General features: G+C 47.3%; 1 protein-coding gene across 5 annotated transcripts in view; it reads right to left on the bottom strand.

The window, feature by feature from the left end:
* ELOVL5 (ELOVL fatty acid elongase 5) overlaps positions 1-4,318 on the bottom strand; it is a 37,644-nt gene extending 33,326 nt beyond the window's left edge. Inside the window, exons 1-2 of one of the 5 annotated variants that reach the window (XM_046939002.1) lie at positions 3,179-3,270; positions 1,563-1,644 (exon numbers count right to left, since the gene is read on the bottom strand). Coding sequence is in view for 1 of the 5 variants with exons in the window: in XM_015284840.4 (XP_015140326.1) it covers positions 3,179-3,305 (127 nt within the window). In the remaining 4 variants the exon portion in view is untranslated. Of the gene's footprint in view, positions 1-1,562; positions 1,645-2,592; positions 2,731-2,761 lie in introns of those variants that run through there. The other 4 variants (XM_015284840.4, NM_001199197.2, XM_046939003.1 and 1 more) reach the window with 4 other exon arrangements.
* Between the last annotated feature and the right edge of the window lie 12,002 nt (positions 4,319-16,320).

The following is a 16,320-nucleotide window of genomic DNA, read 5'->3' as shown; positions in this document are numbered from 1 at the left end:
TGCTCGGCGTGAGTCAACCATCTCAGCGAGGAAATAACAAGTCAGCATGTTGACTGCACTGGGAGAGCATTCACAGGTCACATACTTCGGGCAAGTTTGCTCTTGTGCTCTTATTTACCCTATACAATAACGTGTCCCAAACACCAAAATACAAACAGAGAAACCATGGCAGTACATCTTAGGTAGTAAAATCAGTTTCAATAGAGTCACTGCATACAGCCCACTGCAACTACAAGAGGTACGTTGATAGCAAGATTCAAGGCAGCATTTGTCTGATTTGATTGTTTATTTGAACAAAGAAAAGCAACTGAACTGGAAGTAAGATCTCAAACAGCCTCACTTCTACACAATTCCTTACTTCTTCTCTTGATTTCTCTGGGTGTGGACAAATGTATGCAATCTCTAAGGGAAAAACTGTTTCTGATGCTAGCATGCATAAATCCTTTGAAGTGCAGGAATCAGTGTGCTGTTAATGCATTTAGGAATCACAAAACAAATTAGAGACTACACTGTACATGACAAAACAGCTACAGATTACAAGGATTGCTGTCAGTTTTGTGAAGTGTTTTGAAGTCTGAGTGGCACACAGTAAGCATCAATTTCTGAAGTCTATTATACAGCTTTCAGAAGCATATGTTATGTCCTGGAAGGATATAATTTGGTACATTGTAAAAGCAGGAGGATGTTACTGCTAGAGCTGAGGCCAACAGCCTCAAAAGTACTCACACGTATCAGGCCAATTCCAGATACAGCAATGAAGGAGGACAGAGATTAAGAAGACAAAAAGAGCAAGTAGACTGGTTGCTCAGGGAAGCTTATAGCAAAAAGCATCAGAATAAATAGGAGTCTTCATGACCTATACAAAGAGCTGGCAAATCTCAAACGGAATTCAGGACCTTCAAAAAGGAAACAGCCTGTGAAACATCTCAGGATAGCACACCATGGGCAGAAGTATTCCCTGGAGGCGTTCAATGCAGGTCGGATAGGGCCTGGGCAGCCTGATCATTGGCTGGCAACACTGCCCACGGCAGGTGAGTTGGAAAGGGACTGTCTTTAAGGTCCCTTCTGACCCACACCATCTATGATTCTATGTGCTTCTGCTCTTCGGCAGTGAAACTAAAGGCTTTTCAGGCTTGAGGGAGCCTCTCCAGCACTGCCCACTCCAGCAGACAACTCTGCATAAGACAAGGGCAGCTTGGCTTCTTGCCTCAGAGGCAGGTACCTTTGGCCAGGCAGCAGGCTGACAGCATGGTGACAGCTGGAAGGCCTCCCAGCTGCTCTCCTGCACAGTCACTGCTCCGGAGACTCACTCCTTCAAGTAGTGCTGAGACCAGTAGAAAACAGGTAGGAGACGGCAAGGACAGGAATTGTTTGGGCCTTGTAGATCACTCTTGTATTTGAGCATCGCCATATTGCTGTACCCTGGTGGATATTTTGAGCTCTACAGCCACAGAAGTGTTTCACGCTGCAACGTTTGTGGCCCAAAAATGAGGAAGGTAAAGGAATGAGGTCTGTTTGCTATGTGAAAGCGTGTAACCAGTTACCAGCAGAACAGCACTTACAAAGAACGTGCTCACTGACAGCTCAGTGCCGGGCTTTCCACGTGTGACCACTCAAACAGGAACACCGCAGCAGTTTGGAAACCTACAATGGTCAGATGTGAGTCCAAAAAATCAGAACCTTCAAAAGTCTTTCCAAAAAGCTGCACAAGAAACGAGCAATTGAAGTTACTGTACAGGAGCCTGCCAAACACACAGCATTATTCCCAACTGACAGACAGATTTTTCTGTTGTTGCTCTGTTGACTGTATTTTCTCCAAGTGAACGCCTCTTACAATCAGCCTAAAACGAAGGTCAACGTGGAAAGCACAGATAAGATGAGAGAATTCAAAATATTTAATTTCAGCTCTGACTGTTCTAAGGGGAAGGAATGCAGTGAGGAATTCTTGCTGAGAAACGTAAAGACAACAACTTATTGAAATACTGCACTAAGTATACCTTAAGGGTTGGTCAAACAGCACATCAGCTAAATACCCCTAATGATGCTCTATTTACGTTACAGATACACAAGAGTTTCATTCCAAAATACTTAATCAACTGCTGATACAGAAAGTAAGCCGAACTACACAAAGTGTAATTGCTATTTAAATGAGTATGACCACAGGGGGACAAACACAGCAACTCCTCCTGAACTTGCAAGACAAAGCTGTGACACATTAACTTCATGACTGCTCTGATTGCCTTTGAATGCTAAAATCCTGGGTGCTTAGCATCATACAATTATTAAGGCTGGAAAAGACCTCTAGGACCGTGTAGCCCAACCATCAACTCACCACCACTGTACCCACGAAACCATGTCCCCAAAACCATGCCCCTTAGCTTATAGTTCACTTATGATTTCCTCTGCTCTTTGCGGACAAAAAACCAGACAAAGAAACCCCCGAGTGCTTCCATCACGCATCACTCACGTAGTTCATACCCTGCACAAGGGTACCATCCAGCACAAGGTCCCAAATTCTGGCGTGTCTTACAGTGCCCTGGACCCATGAGCCCTGTCGGCTGGCATCTCTGATGTGGCAAACCCATTGCTAACCTTGGTGCAGTGCTCTATGACACGTGCAGAAAGCTGGCAGGGACTTCCAGCACGCCAAGCCCGGCCATGCACAGGCACACAAGTTTCAAGGGAAACCCTTCATCTGTGTCTGCCAACACAGACACCCCAGGCAGCAAAACGGTCCCGTTCTGGAACACGCTTTGGTTACCTGCTGCTCCGGCAACACATTATGATTCCTGCGGCCCAGATTCGTGCACGCTTCAGAAGAAGCTCCAGCCTTCCTTCCTGAATAGTAGAAGATGATGCTGTACACTGCAGGCTTACAGCCCCGACGCTGTTTGTGCTGCTGCTCCTGGCAGCGAGGGCACGCCAGCACCCAGCACGAGCCGTGAACCCTTCCCACAAAGCCTCGGGCAAAAGAACGAGGCAGGCTTAGGCTGGAATACCTGCGTTAGATCACAAAACCCTCCGGTGCTATTCACGACCCGGCATCAAAAACAAACCAACCCCCTCCCTCTCTGCCCTCAACCCGCATCCGCGCCGCGTCCCGGTGGCACAGCCCTCCGTCCCAGAGCCACCGGCTTCAAGCGGCCGCGGGCCGGCGGCAGGCCGGGCTCTGCCTTACCCCGGGAGCGGACTTGGGCGAAGGGCCGTGCCCCGCCGAGCAGCCCGAGCTCCCCCTGGCCTGGCTCCAGCTGCAGGGCGTGTGTCGTTTGCACGGAGCGGTTTCGAGACTTCCTGTTCGGAAGCATCCTAAACACAACAGCACCCGCGCCTTTTTCTCGTGTTGTTTTTCCCTCCTCGCCGTCCCCGGCAGCCGGGCCGAGCTCTCCGCCCGCGTTTTCCACAGAGGCGCTCGGCGCGCGGAGCGGGAATCCGGCGCCGCCGGGGCACCGCCGGCACCTCCGTGCCGGAGCGATACATCAACCCGTCTTCTGCGTCCGGCCGGAGCCCGTCCTGCCGAGCGAGCGGCGGTGCCCGGCGGGAGCGCTCGGCCCCGCAGAGCCGCCTTTGTCTGCGGACGGGGAGCTCCCCGGAGGCAGCCCCCACCCGCCACGGCTCCGCACGGCACACTCTCGACACGGAGCGCGGCGGCGCGGGGAAGTTGGTGGCAGATCCCACGGCACGTGGCCGCCTCCCGCTCCCGTCCCGTCGCGCCGCCCCACCCGACGCCCCCCCCCCCCCCTCGGCCTGGCAGCGCCCCCGCCCCGCGCGGGGCTCGGGATGCTCCGATCCACTTCCGCGGGGCACAAAGCGCGGACGCCGCCCCCGCGGCTCGGCCGTTCCCGTTAGCTCCGCCGCCAGCGCTTTTGATTCCACGTTTTGTTTGGTTTGGTTTCTTAATTCCTTTTTTTTTTTTTTTTTCTTTAATTATTTTTTCCGCCCTCCCCCTCCCCGCACAGCACGCACGGACAAGGACCCGCTTCCCCATCGCGGAGCGGCGTGGGGGGCGGGGGGGGGGTCGCGAAGCTGCAGTAGCCATGGCAATGCCGGATTGCATCATGCTCTTCCAGAAGCGGGAGACGATTTGGGGGGGAAAAACCCCGGCTCAGCCCCCGCCGCCCACAGCTCCCCGCACGGCTGCCGCCTCCAGCCCAGCCGCCGCCGCACCGACCACCCCACGTCCTTCCTCCTCCTCCTCCTCCTCCTCCTCCTCTTCCTCCCGGGCACGGACAACCGCACCCCAGCCCGGCGGCCCTACCTGACGGCGCTGCGGGCGGCGGCGGCACCGGCCGGCTCTCGCACGCTGCGGGGCGACGGGGACGGGGACAGGGACGGGGGCGGGGGCGGGGGCGGAGCGGTGGGGCTCCACCGCCCCGCGTCCTCCCCCGGTCCCGCCCCCCATGGGCTGATCGTGACGTAACGATGGTGCGGGTGGCGAAGTTGTGGGGGCGGAGGGGGGGCCGGTATGACGTCATGGCCGGCGAAGGCCTTGGCTGCGGTGGAAGGTTTGGGAGCGGTCGCGCCGCCATTTTGTGGGTGCCCGGGTTGCCCTCGTGGGTATGGAGTGGGTTGGTGATCGCAAGGACCCCGTGAGTTCATACAGGCTTGGGGCAGAGTGGCTGGCAAGCTGCACAGAGCCAAAGGATGTGGGGAACAGCCAGCTGAACGTGAGCTAGCAGTGTGCCCAGGTGGCCAGGAAGGCCAATGGCATCCTGGCTTCTGTCAGCCATAGCTTTGCTAGCAGGAGCAGGGAGGTGACTGTCCCTCTGCACTCAGCTCTGGTGAGGCTGCACCTCGAGTGCTGTGTTCAGCTGTGGGCCTCTCACCATGAAAAGGACATGGAGGCCCTGAAGCATGTCCAGAGAAGGACAACGAAGCTGTGCGGGGTCTGGAGCACAAATCTTACGGGGAGCTCCTGAGGGAACTGGGGTTGTTTAGTCTGGAGAAGAGGAGGCTCAGGGGAGACCTTATCGCTCTCTACAACTACCTGAAAGGAGGTTATGGTGAGGATGGGTGTCAGCCTCTTCTCTCAGTTAACAGTGATAGGATGAGATGAAATGGCCTTGAGTGGCACCAGAGAAGGTTCAGGTTGGATATTTGGAAAAATTTCTTCTCAGAAAGGGCAGTGAGGCACTGGAATGGGCTTCCTAGGGTGGTGCTGGAGTCACCGTGCCTGGAGGTGTTCAAGAAGTGTGTCGATGTGGCACTGAGGGACATGGTTAGTGTGCATGGTGGGGATGAGTTGATGGCTGGACTAAATGATCTTAGAGGTCTTATCCATCCTTAATGATTCAATTATTCTATGGTTCTGTGGTACCAGGCTGGCTTCAAGGGCACAGGGTGGGATGGCAGCACTTGGCTCCCAATGCAGAGAGCCCATGGGGAGCCCGGCAGGGAGTCCAGCTGCCTCCAGCTGTGCCCAACAAGTTGAGCCTCCACATTGACTCCTGAGGATTATACAAAATATTGAGAGGCTGCTCATTAAGTGAGCATTTTCCATCCTAGTGAAAAACAATATGGGATAATGTAATTAAAGACTGCCATAATGAGGTGAGCCACAAGCCTAAATTAAAGGTCACAGGTAGGTTCTGTTGATCTGTTTGCAATCTTTGGAATAAAGGGCTTTGCAACATAACGTATTTGAATGGAAGCGGTGTGTGTGGTAAATAAGGTGAGATCTTATCTTGATCATATAATGAAACCCTGATTTTGCTGTGTAATTTGGATATATATTCTGAGTCTGTCCTGATAGTGTCAAATGTCTGAGGAAGGAATTCTAACATATTCTCTTTGGCTTCTCTCCAACAGGCTGCACATTCAGTGAAGAACCTACCCCAGACTGTTCCATACCTCCACAGGATGCAGACAGCCCATACCAAGCAACCGTGGGGAGCCTGGGGGTCACTGTGGCCAGAGTTAAGTCAGCAGCCCATTTCTTTCCCTGTCGCTGGAGGCATTTGAGGCCAGGCTGGATGTGGCTCTGGGCAGCCTGGCCTGGTGTTTGGCGACCCTGCACATAGCAGGGTGGTTGAAACTTGATCATTGTGGTCCTTTTCAACCCAGGCCATTCTATGATTCCATGATTCTTTTCCAGTCAGGCTGCTGTTCATACTCTCTTATGCTGGAAGAGAGATGGCTTTTTCCCTGTCTTTTTTTCCGTTTTTTATTTTGAGAGTTTGCTCCATCTCTTTGCTAATTTAATGAAAATGTTACATAAATAAAGTGCAGCTTTGCTTCACTAAGCAGAGGAATGGAACAGCATTTTGCTTGAGTTGTATTCAAGATCGAAATTAGTGCTCAACAGGCAGCACTGGACTGCACAGTCAGCAATTTTAGAGAGCTGGAGGAGTAAGGATCTTTTTTCCCTTGGACTGTAAGAAAAGGCCGTACAGATGAAGCTATCAATGCAAATGATAGCTAACCTTGCCAGCCAGTAGCTCCTCTTCTGTAGTAATTCACTGGTCCTATGTCCATGGCCATTTAGCCTGTGCAACATGTTGCATGTAGGGCTGGCCTGGCTTGACTTCAGTGTGCAAACAGTTCCTTAGGGTGACACTCTGTTCTATCAGGCAAGGTTTTAACTGCTTGTTTGCCCAATGTGAGCAGAAAAAAACAAAACCCTTATTTAAGATTGGGACATAAAAAAATTCTTTCTCCAAACTGGACATTGTGGCCACACCATAATGTCGTGTTACCTTATTTCTTGATCCTAGTTACTGGTTTCAGGGGAGATAAAGCCATCTTGCTCCTAACAAAGTCAATGAGATTAGGTGCAAGTCCCATTTTTTTTCTCACTCGAGCTAAAATGCCATGTGCTTATTGAAATGTGACCAACGTTAGGTCTTTTCACGTCTGTAAATCTGAACTTGACTTTTTAACGTGCTTTAAATAAAGTTGCTTCCCAACAGGTGTACACATTTGTTTCCATGGTTTATTGATGTGATGTGATTGCACCGAGTGTTACTTTCACAGCCAAAACAGCTTTCTATATCTGGAAGATGCTTAAATAATTAAGACTCAATCTGGTAGTTTAAAAATAAATAACAGCCTCTGCAACTTCAGATGCAAGAAGGGATGAAGCAGAGTACAGGGAATGCCAACGCAAGGGCTGGTAGTTGCTGGAAGGCGAGTGGTACCCCTGTGTGGGAGCAAGTTCCTTTCTTCCTGCCTGGGATGTGGCCAGCATAGGAGGGAAGGTGAAGCTGGGGAGTTTGGGCATTGGCAGCATGGTACCAACTCCCTGATCTGCTGCTGCTTTTCCTCACCTGACCTCTCTGAGGCTGCTGTGCTCTTATCAGTCAGAAAATGAGAACAAGGTCATGGCATAGGAAGCTTTGTTTCAGAATAACCCTATCAGGAGAACTAAGTAAACAAACGGGTTGTTTGTTCATGCTTATTTTAAGAGTTTTAAATTTGCTGAGTAGTTTTATCACCAAGCATTTAGCATTTATTGAGGAGTTAGGGGCAGGCCAGTGTCATTTTGGGCTGCGTATGTACTGAGTCTTGGATTCCTAAGCGTTTTGTTAGAAGGTCTGCAAGTTTTTCACAAGTGAAGACATCACCGTCAGCCTCACTGCTGAGTGCTGATGGAAATGCTATCAGTGTGTTTGCTCAGGATGGACTTCACAGACCTCGTTATCAGAGCGGGATCGATGAGGCTGGAGTTCAGAAGAGGGACAATTAAACATTATCAGGGATTCAGACAGAAAGATAGCAAGGACAGGCATAACGTAAATCATGCCCTGCATTTAGATAACTCATTTCATCCACAGGTCCTCGACCAGGGGATTTATGTGCGTCTCGGGTCTATCGTAGTCCTGAGAGAAGAGACAGAATGCTGAGGACTGTGAAAAGCTGAGCCATGAGCGGCCCATCCTAGGTGTCTGCAGCAGAGATGACAAGGGGCCTCAGCAGACACAGTTGTCCTCACTAAACCAACTTGTTCCTTATGCAATGATAAGCAAAGAGAGCAGGCTAAATAGCTGCTAGTGCTTGAGAATGCAGATAGGAGGGCAACAGCTGGAACAGCCGTAAGTAGAACTGAGTTGGTGAGCTTTAGCACAGGATAAAGAGTTGGAGTAGAAGGTCCATCGGTGTTTTGCTTGAAGTCAACCTGGATGAAGTGATGGCAATGTGCATTGCAGGGAAATGTGCCTACATTTTTTTTTTTCTGGGGGTTGGGGGAGGTGAGGAACCACACCTTTTCCTTCCCTAAAACCAACTAGATATCCATGCTATGCATATTTAGTAGTGATTCATCGTGCACACTATAATATGAATAGGTCTCTACTGCGATTTGAAGCGAACTGATCCAATGTTTCTTGATTTGAATGAACAGCCATCCTTTGTGACAGCCATCTCAACGCAAATTCTCAGTTCTGCTTGAGTTTGCTTTGGCTTCTGTCCAGGCTGACTGTGGCAGTCCCACATGCTTTATCAGTGAGATAAGTGAGATGTGATTACTGTTCACTTTAAATCAAACACCAGACTAAAGTACCAGGCTTGGAATTTCAGTAACTCTCTGTTCAGAATATGGCAGTTTCTTCTTCTGTGCGAAGCACGGATGATTTATGCTGTTGGTAAAACTTTGTCTAAGTCTTTTGATTACTTGATTGTTGTGCAAAAGGCTTCCGGGCAGGGTTTTCTTGGCAGTTCCTTACTTGGTAGGTACTATAAAAAGTGGCAGGGTGAAGCTGCGGGTTTGAGACTTCAGCACAGAACTGGTGTGAACACACTGACTCTGTTCTGAGGGATGATCACGTTACCAACTGCTGTAACTTTTAAGAGTGCTTTTGCTTTCTGCTGTCGAGGGCAAAATGCTCCCATGCAGGACTGGAGGCAGGGTACTGCCCCTGTTTCTAATCCAATTTCATGCATTTCATATTAACAACAGTTACTTTCCTGCATTTCCTCTTCTTATATCTCCCTTCAGTGTTCAGTGCTTACCCCAGAGGCAGAACAGATGGTGTCCTGCGATAGCAAAATGTTTTATTTCTAGCCAAACAGAACATATGTTAAATCATTGGAAAGTTTTCTATGCTGTTGTTGATAGCGTGCTTTTCTCTCTCACAGTGCTGCATATCAGAGGGAAAATTTGGTGAAAATCCACTCTTGTCAGTGCTGCTTATCTTAGTTACTTGAAATACATGCATTTTTCTTTGGTGTCATCAGTTGGCTGCTAAGCTTCGATTGCCCCAAGCTTAGAACATAACAAGCCCTGGGGATCGTCCACAGTATACTAGCTGGTTTCCCCCTGTGGCACTGCTAGATGGCTGTCACTGTCAATAGGTGTTTCTGATGAGCAACTAATAAAGGAGCAGGTAGTTACAAGAGTCATGAAGATAAAACACAAGGAAAAGAGCAGTCACTTGACCAAGAGGCGCACGTACTCAGCTAGCTGTGTAGGTAGTGCCCACATGTCATTCTGCACCAGTTGGTCCTGCATTAGAAATGGCAATCAGAGGCATCTGATTTTCAAAACTCCTTGAAGTGTACCTCTGTCTGGGGCAAATCCAGCCTCTAGTGGGGCATGAGCCACTTAGCCCATATGCAGTTTTGCTGGTTGAAGAAGGGAGTGGGATGTGAGGATCATCTCAGCCCTAATTAGAATTGCAATCAAAGGATGAACTGCATTATTTTACGTTAGTAATAGGATGCTTACTTCTTGACTGTTCCTTTTATGGTGTCTTTTTGTTGGCTTACTGTATGGATTGCAACATCTAATCCTTCAAACAACATTCGTTCTTCCAAAACAACATCATAGTCCACTGCAGCCTGTCACCAGTTTTCTGCTTTATCTTTCACTACTGTCTCAACTCAAAACTAGTGGGAATGGCATCTGGGCTATCACTCAGTATAGTAGAGCTGGTAGGAGTACACCACTGTATTTCCACTGATCGTCTCAGATGTTCTGGTTTAGAGAAGCAGCTTTGGACAGCATTTGTTTGGGAAGGGAAGGGGAAATATGAATGTAATTTTGTTAGGCTTCCTTATAGATGGCTGTAGGCTAAGATAGCTTTCCATAGGAAGTAAAGGAATGAAAGAGTAAAGAACAGAAAATAAGAGAATGAGGAGGAGAACTGGCTGAGATAAGGTTGATGCAGATATTGGATCATTTACCATACAATACACCTATTTGACCCCAAACCCCGAGGAATGGTTTATTTTCCTGATTCAAAAAAGGCGTCTCCAAACATTCACTCCTTATTGCCTGGATAATCAGTCCTGCCAGTTGGAGCACTTACTTACTTTACAGAGAGCATGGGCAATCGGGTGTGCTCCCACACAACCTCAACTGGAAAACACCAGTGACTGTACCTCTGAGAGGGATGTGATCCTGTTCATGTGCCATGCTCCCTACCCACTTCCCTTTAACCATAGCCAGTGTAAACTGTTTGAGATAATTCTGTTGTTGAGAGAAAACACCGACCCACTGCTTAGAGCTAAGAGCAAATCGTACCATCTTAATGCAAAAGAGGCAGGGAAAAGTGTTTCTGTAAATACTCTGACTTATCTAAAAGCACGCACATAAATCTGAATGGTTGTCGCTCCTTGTTGGAATCTTTCAAGTATTAAATCCATTCAAATTGCCCTGCTGCTAAACTTTGTGCCACCAACTCTTACCTGAACCATAAATAGGAGTTGGGTCATTCCTGCAGCCATGTTGTTGAGGCGGCTGTTTCCTGACAGCACTCAGGTTCTGCTATAGTTCCTCTCCCTTTTTAATCTGTTGTATTTACAGAAGATCTTCTCTCTTAAAGAAAACCATTATATCTGTACATTTATCCTCAACTAGAACTACTGTGTGTGATTTTAATAGCCTGTTTTACTCAGGAATCACTGTGCAGACCAGCTCTAGGCCTCCCTTCCTGGCTGCAAGGCACTGAATCCTCAGCACACGAAACTGCCTTCTGCATATCTTCTTCCCAGGAGATGAGTTCTTTGCACACTCAGTGTGCTGTCTCTGTTGCCTGCTCAGCCTATGTATGAAGGTGAGGGTAACCATGTTTCCTGATACAGTGTTCAGACACCCTTCCCACTCCCAAGCACTGTTTCAGCTCTCAGGCAAGAAGGCAGAACCAGCCTTTGCCCTTGGGACCTGTGCTCACATGACCTGGAAAGAAGAAAGGCTGGGAATATATTTTACGGGCAATTAGTAAAAAATACCAAGTTCCAGCTTAAACACTATAAATAACCAGTATGTTAGTTTTTTATCTTCTCACTGGTCACTGTGGACTTCGGAGGGCCCACACTGGAATTCTGAAAAGTGAGCCACCCAAAAGAGTGGAGAACTGCAGTAGGATCCTGGGCGCGTTCCCTGAAAGCAGACTACCAGCAGTACACTGCTGAATAATCCCTGGTGAGAGATAATGCCACGAATCCACATCAACTTTCGTACAGGGGAACCTTTAGCGTAAGCATACTTGTTAAATGAGAACTAACTTGGATTTCCTTGGGAATCATAGAATAAATCATAGAATGCCTTGGGTTGGAAGGGCCTTTGAAGATCATCTGGTCCTACCCTCCTGCCATGGGCGGTGACAGGAGGAGGGATGGTTTGTTTTCCTGTCTCCTGGGAGTCAGTACTGCTTTTATCCTCCAGACGTGAACAATAATGGATATGACGTCGGTATAGATAACACTGGCTATTTATCCCTTCCTTACCCCTGGCATTGTTTGACCACTTCAAACTGTAAACTCCTCAGAGTAGGGATGGTTTCCTTCTCTGAGTGTGCAGCATGGGTCCTGAATCTCTAAGAGATAGGAAAAAGGCAGAGATATGTCACACCCCACTGGAGCAATGTTGATTATGACTCAAAGCACTCCAAAGGAAGACTGGGCATCATCCTGGTAGCTCTCCAGAGAAGCTTCATGACTCATCACAGAATGGTAAGGAAGCAAAGGTCTTCAAGGTAGTATAATCCATTCCCTCGCCCTTAGGCACATGAGATTTTCCTCAGTAGGGCTGAAGATATCAAACTATTCCTGCTGTCCAAGGTGAGCAGCCAGGATGAATGTCTCCTATCACAAAGACTGCCTACTTTACAGGCCCTACTTTAGAGATTGAGACAGAGAGTGCCAGCCAAGGAGGCCTCGTGTTAAAGTTACAAGGAGATGATGTCAGAGTCCTTGGAAAAAAAAGAGTTCTGTCTTTCAGTTTTATAATTTTCCATTAAACCTGACACTTTTTTGTGATGACACTTGACCTTTTCCCTGTGTCTTTGGTACAGGATTTGGGCTACAATTTTAATTCCATTTTCATGCTTACATCATTATTTAGCATTTATAAAATTTTCAAATTATTGTCTGCTAAAAGCTGATTATTTGTCTGCTACAAACTTAGTTTTGAGTCCTTTGACAGAAATCTTGCATTTATTAGGGATTCTAGAAATTACTGTTGTTTTTAAAGGCAGTTAGAGCAGGAGTATGGGTGACTGGCATGACTGCACTGTTATCAGACAATATGTACTAGTCTGTTACATCGGTATCTGCCTGACAGAGCTCCAGCGTGCTGAGTTTATGCTGTGGGTTTTGTTGACTACTCAGAGAGGAAGAGTAGTAGATCTACATGTATGAGCAGCCACTTTTATGAATGCATTGGGATTATGAGATTGTACTGTCAACAAATGTACAGTTGGAAAGAGTATCGTAGTGAGATGGCAAAGGAACAAATGGAGAAGGAATGCTCACCTGTATCTGATTTAGGCTCACAATGAAGAGCTCCACAAAGGAGGGAGTTCCAGAAAGAGATCCTTTCTCAGGGCAGTCAGCCCTTAAATGTGGTCTAGGAGGGGTGGAACCTGGTACCACCTCTTCCAGTCACACAGGTGAATAGCCAACACCTGTGCTCCCATGGCTGACCCAGTCCTTGCCTCAGGTGATCAATAAGTGGTTCAGGCCATGACTCAACAGTTCCCATACATGAGAGCTTCTTCCCTTCTCTAGCATAACTACATATTAAACAAAGTTCCTTTTCTGGGACAGTTCAGTCTCTTGCGTGTAAGGTCAATCTTTTCAGTGATTTCTGTAGTAAAAGGTTCTATTCTCAACTTACCTGCATCAATGTCAAAAAGTTGTATTGTTATTATTTGCTAACTGTATATACCGTGTTCTTATCTGATCAACTATAAAGAAAATCTCTATTGTATGCAATTCTTGTAATTGCCTTTTTCTCATTCAAAAGGTGGAGATTCAGTATTATTGGCCTACTATGTTTTTATCATTGGATTTAATTTTATGCACTGACTTTTTCTAAAATGGAAAGCTGTAACAGCATATATCCAACCTCAGATTGTTCTTGTGTTTTGAAACAGAAACCACAGGTTCTTTTCTGTGCTCTGAGGAGCTGACTGAAGAAGCCCAGATACACTGGCACTGGCAATTGATTTGAGTGTTGCAGTACTGCAAAGCAAATAGCTTGTGTAATGTGTGATTATCTCCTGGATTGTGACAAAGCTGTAGGCTTGCAGGAGTTTGTTTCTCTGGCATTTCAGGCCATTTCGTTTTGTTTTTAAGTAAGAAAGATATGAAGTATTGTTAGGTTTAATTTCCTTCAGCTCTGCGATCCCAGGTTTCATCAACCTTCAGCTCTTGTCAGCCTTGTCAAGTTCCTGCCTGAGGCCTCCTTGTCATCACGTATTTCACTAAAACATGGTAAGGACCAAACGTTTCTGAGCAGTTGCTGTGGCTCATTGCCTGCTGCATCCGGCCCCAGGGTGGGAATTACTGTGCTGGGATGTCCCCAGACCCCTTTGCCTCTGGGAGGGCTTCAATGGGACAGAGGGAAACAGCTAGAACTCAGAAACCCTTCGTTACTGCCCTTCAGTGAGCTGCCAGGCATCATTTCAACCATGGAAATAAACTGTTTGTGCTCTTAATTCCTGTTGGAAGTGAGAAATGAAGTATATTAGCATAAATCTTCACAGGTTGAACCTGGTATGCCTTGCTCTCGTGCTGGGCCAGGCTTCTAGCCACTGTTCATGCACAGGAACTTATTTGCCTGCAGGGACTTACTTAAGGTGCCTGAGCCCTTATTTTAACTACACCTAAATTAGCAGTGTGTATAATGAGGGCGCTTATAGCTGCTAACAGCTCATCTTGGCACCAGAAGCTCATCTAGGCATATATATGAGAGTTCCTCAGTGCTCTTAATTACAGTATCACAACAAATGTGTTATAATTAGATGAGTTAAAAATTGTCTGGACTCCCACTTATTGGTGAAATGCAGTACATTCTGAATGCAGTTGCTGCTGAGAAAAACCACTTTGAAGCTGTAGCTTCGCATAGGCGGTATCCTCACACCCACCTCACCTTTCACTTGAATGGAGATTTCTGTGTGGACTTAACCGTGCATGAATGGTCTTTGTAAACAGCTCTGTTGTCTTTTTGTTGTATACCAGGAGAAGCTGAATGGAGTGCGTTTTTTAAAATAATTCCTTTATGTATGGACACCCACCGGCATTAAACATCAGGATTTTATTATTTTATACAGCACTTTTGCACGCACTCCCTGAATGTGTTCCTTCCATGCTGGGGCTGTGCAGAGCATCCTCTGTGACCCAGGAGGAATAAGCAATTCCTCCCTTTATCCTGTGCAAAGACTCTGCGCCCCTCATCCTTTACCTTTTGCACATAGCATGTGCACACACCAAACAGTGTGAGCAAGGTCCTTGCTTTGAACTGCTGCCAAACAATAGACCGCCAGCTCCAATATATCGTGCTTACTACAACCTGCAGTTATGAGGAAAAAAAGCATCACCAAAGCCTATTTGCTTTTTGCTATACGCTGCTCTTCCTCGTGCCATTTTGATAAGGTAGTTGCCTTGTTACATCTCTTGTATGGATCATTGATTGCGTCTCTTTCTATAAACATCACAGCTTTGCTCCAACTCTGTAGCTGGAGCACTAACCCCACAGGAAAGGCAGCTCAGAGTTTCGACTTCTGGCCCAGTTCTCAAGACTGCAGCAGCAGTGCATTAATCATCAAAGGCTCTCACATGAAATCCCCATTCTTCAAATAGTTTCTTATTTGTCTCTTCAGTCTTTGCTGGTTTTCGGCTTCCACCCACATAGTAAAGGCTTGTCTAATAATGGCAACAGCATGAAGTCCATTAGGATTAGAACTACAAGCAAACTCAGCATAACTCACCCTTTTGATGATATAATGTTGTCTTCTTTAAAGGATAGTGGGAAAGTGCATTTTGTTTAATAATAATACAGTTCTGACACTTGGGCCTGTGACACGTGGCCCTGTGAGTGCCTGAAGTCACAGGGCTCTACCCTAGATGTTCCTGTGCTGTGTCTGGTACAGTGAGGTCCTGCTTCCTCTCTGCGGAGCTCCCATGGGCCGTGACCGAGGGCAGGGCTGTTAGCTGCCCCGCTGCTTCCAGCAGATAGCTTTGTTATACTTAGATCCTGCGTTTATTTCAAGACACAGTGCTCGCCTTTCCTCTGCCCTTTCCCCAGCCCTAATCTCTGCAGGACCAACTGGAAAGTCGCTGTCACGTTATCCCACGTGTGGTGATGGCTCTGGGGAGGAAGCTCAGCATTCCCACAACCAGGGCTTTGGGGATGGTTGTTCCAGGGACAACACAGAGGGCTACACAGGCGCTGGAAGGCTTTGAACTCTGCCATCTGTATGTTAGCACCACATCTTTGTTCCTGTGTTTAATGCTCACATTAATCAGTGTTTCGTACTCTACACACATTCTACACACTCTACAATGTGTAGAATGGATTTTGGCATGAATCTGCAGGGAAAACATAGGCTCTCAAAATGAACAAATGTGCGTAACTTAACTTTGTAAAACACAACTCCTGGTTTGATATCACAGCACAACATCCTATATCTAAAAGCACACATACGGAACCAAGAAAGAAGGCTCAGAGGAGGTAGGCAAAGATGATGTTCTTAGGAAGTTCAGGAAAGAGTGCACTGTTGCAAAGAAATCATAGAATCACAGAGTCAGTAAGGTCAGAAAAGACCTCTAAGACCATCTAGTCCAACCATCAACCACCATGACCACTAAGCATGTCCCTCAGTGCCTATCTAGAAGATGAACTTATCTCAACACCAAGGGGACTGGAAGGTAGCCACTGCTATAGCTAATCAACTACAGTTCAACAGTATCAGTTGAGTAGATCAACTGCTTGTGTAAATGGCCTTCCCTAAGATGGCCAGTAGAAAGTATTATCTTTCTGAGCAAGCCAGACCAGCATGGGGTATGTGTATGTGGCTCAGCCCAACATGGAGTGCTAAAATTGAACAACCGTCAAAATGAGCTTTGAAGAGAACAGCCCACCTATTCTTTCCCAGCAATTGG

Source organism: Gallus gallus, chromosome 3, assembly GCF_016699485.2.
Source record: "Gallus gallus isolate bGalGal1 chromosome 3, bGalGal1.mat.broiler.GRCg7b, whole genome shotgun sequence".
NCBI classification, from domain to species: Eukaryota; Metazoa; Chordata; class Aves; order Galliformes; family Phasianidae; genus Gallus; species Gallus gallus.
The sequence above is the reverse complement of the archived record's forward strand: the minus strand, read 5'-3'. Positions and strand labels throughout refer to the sequence as shown.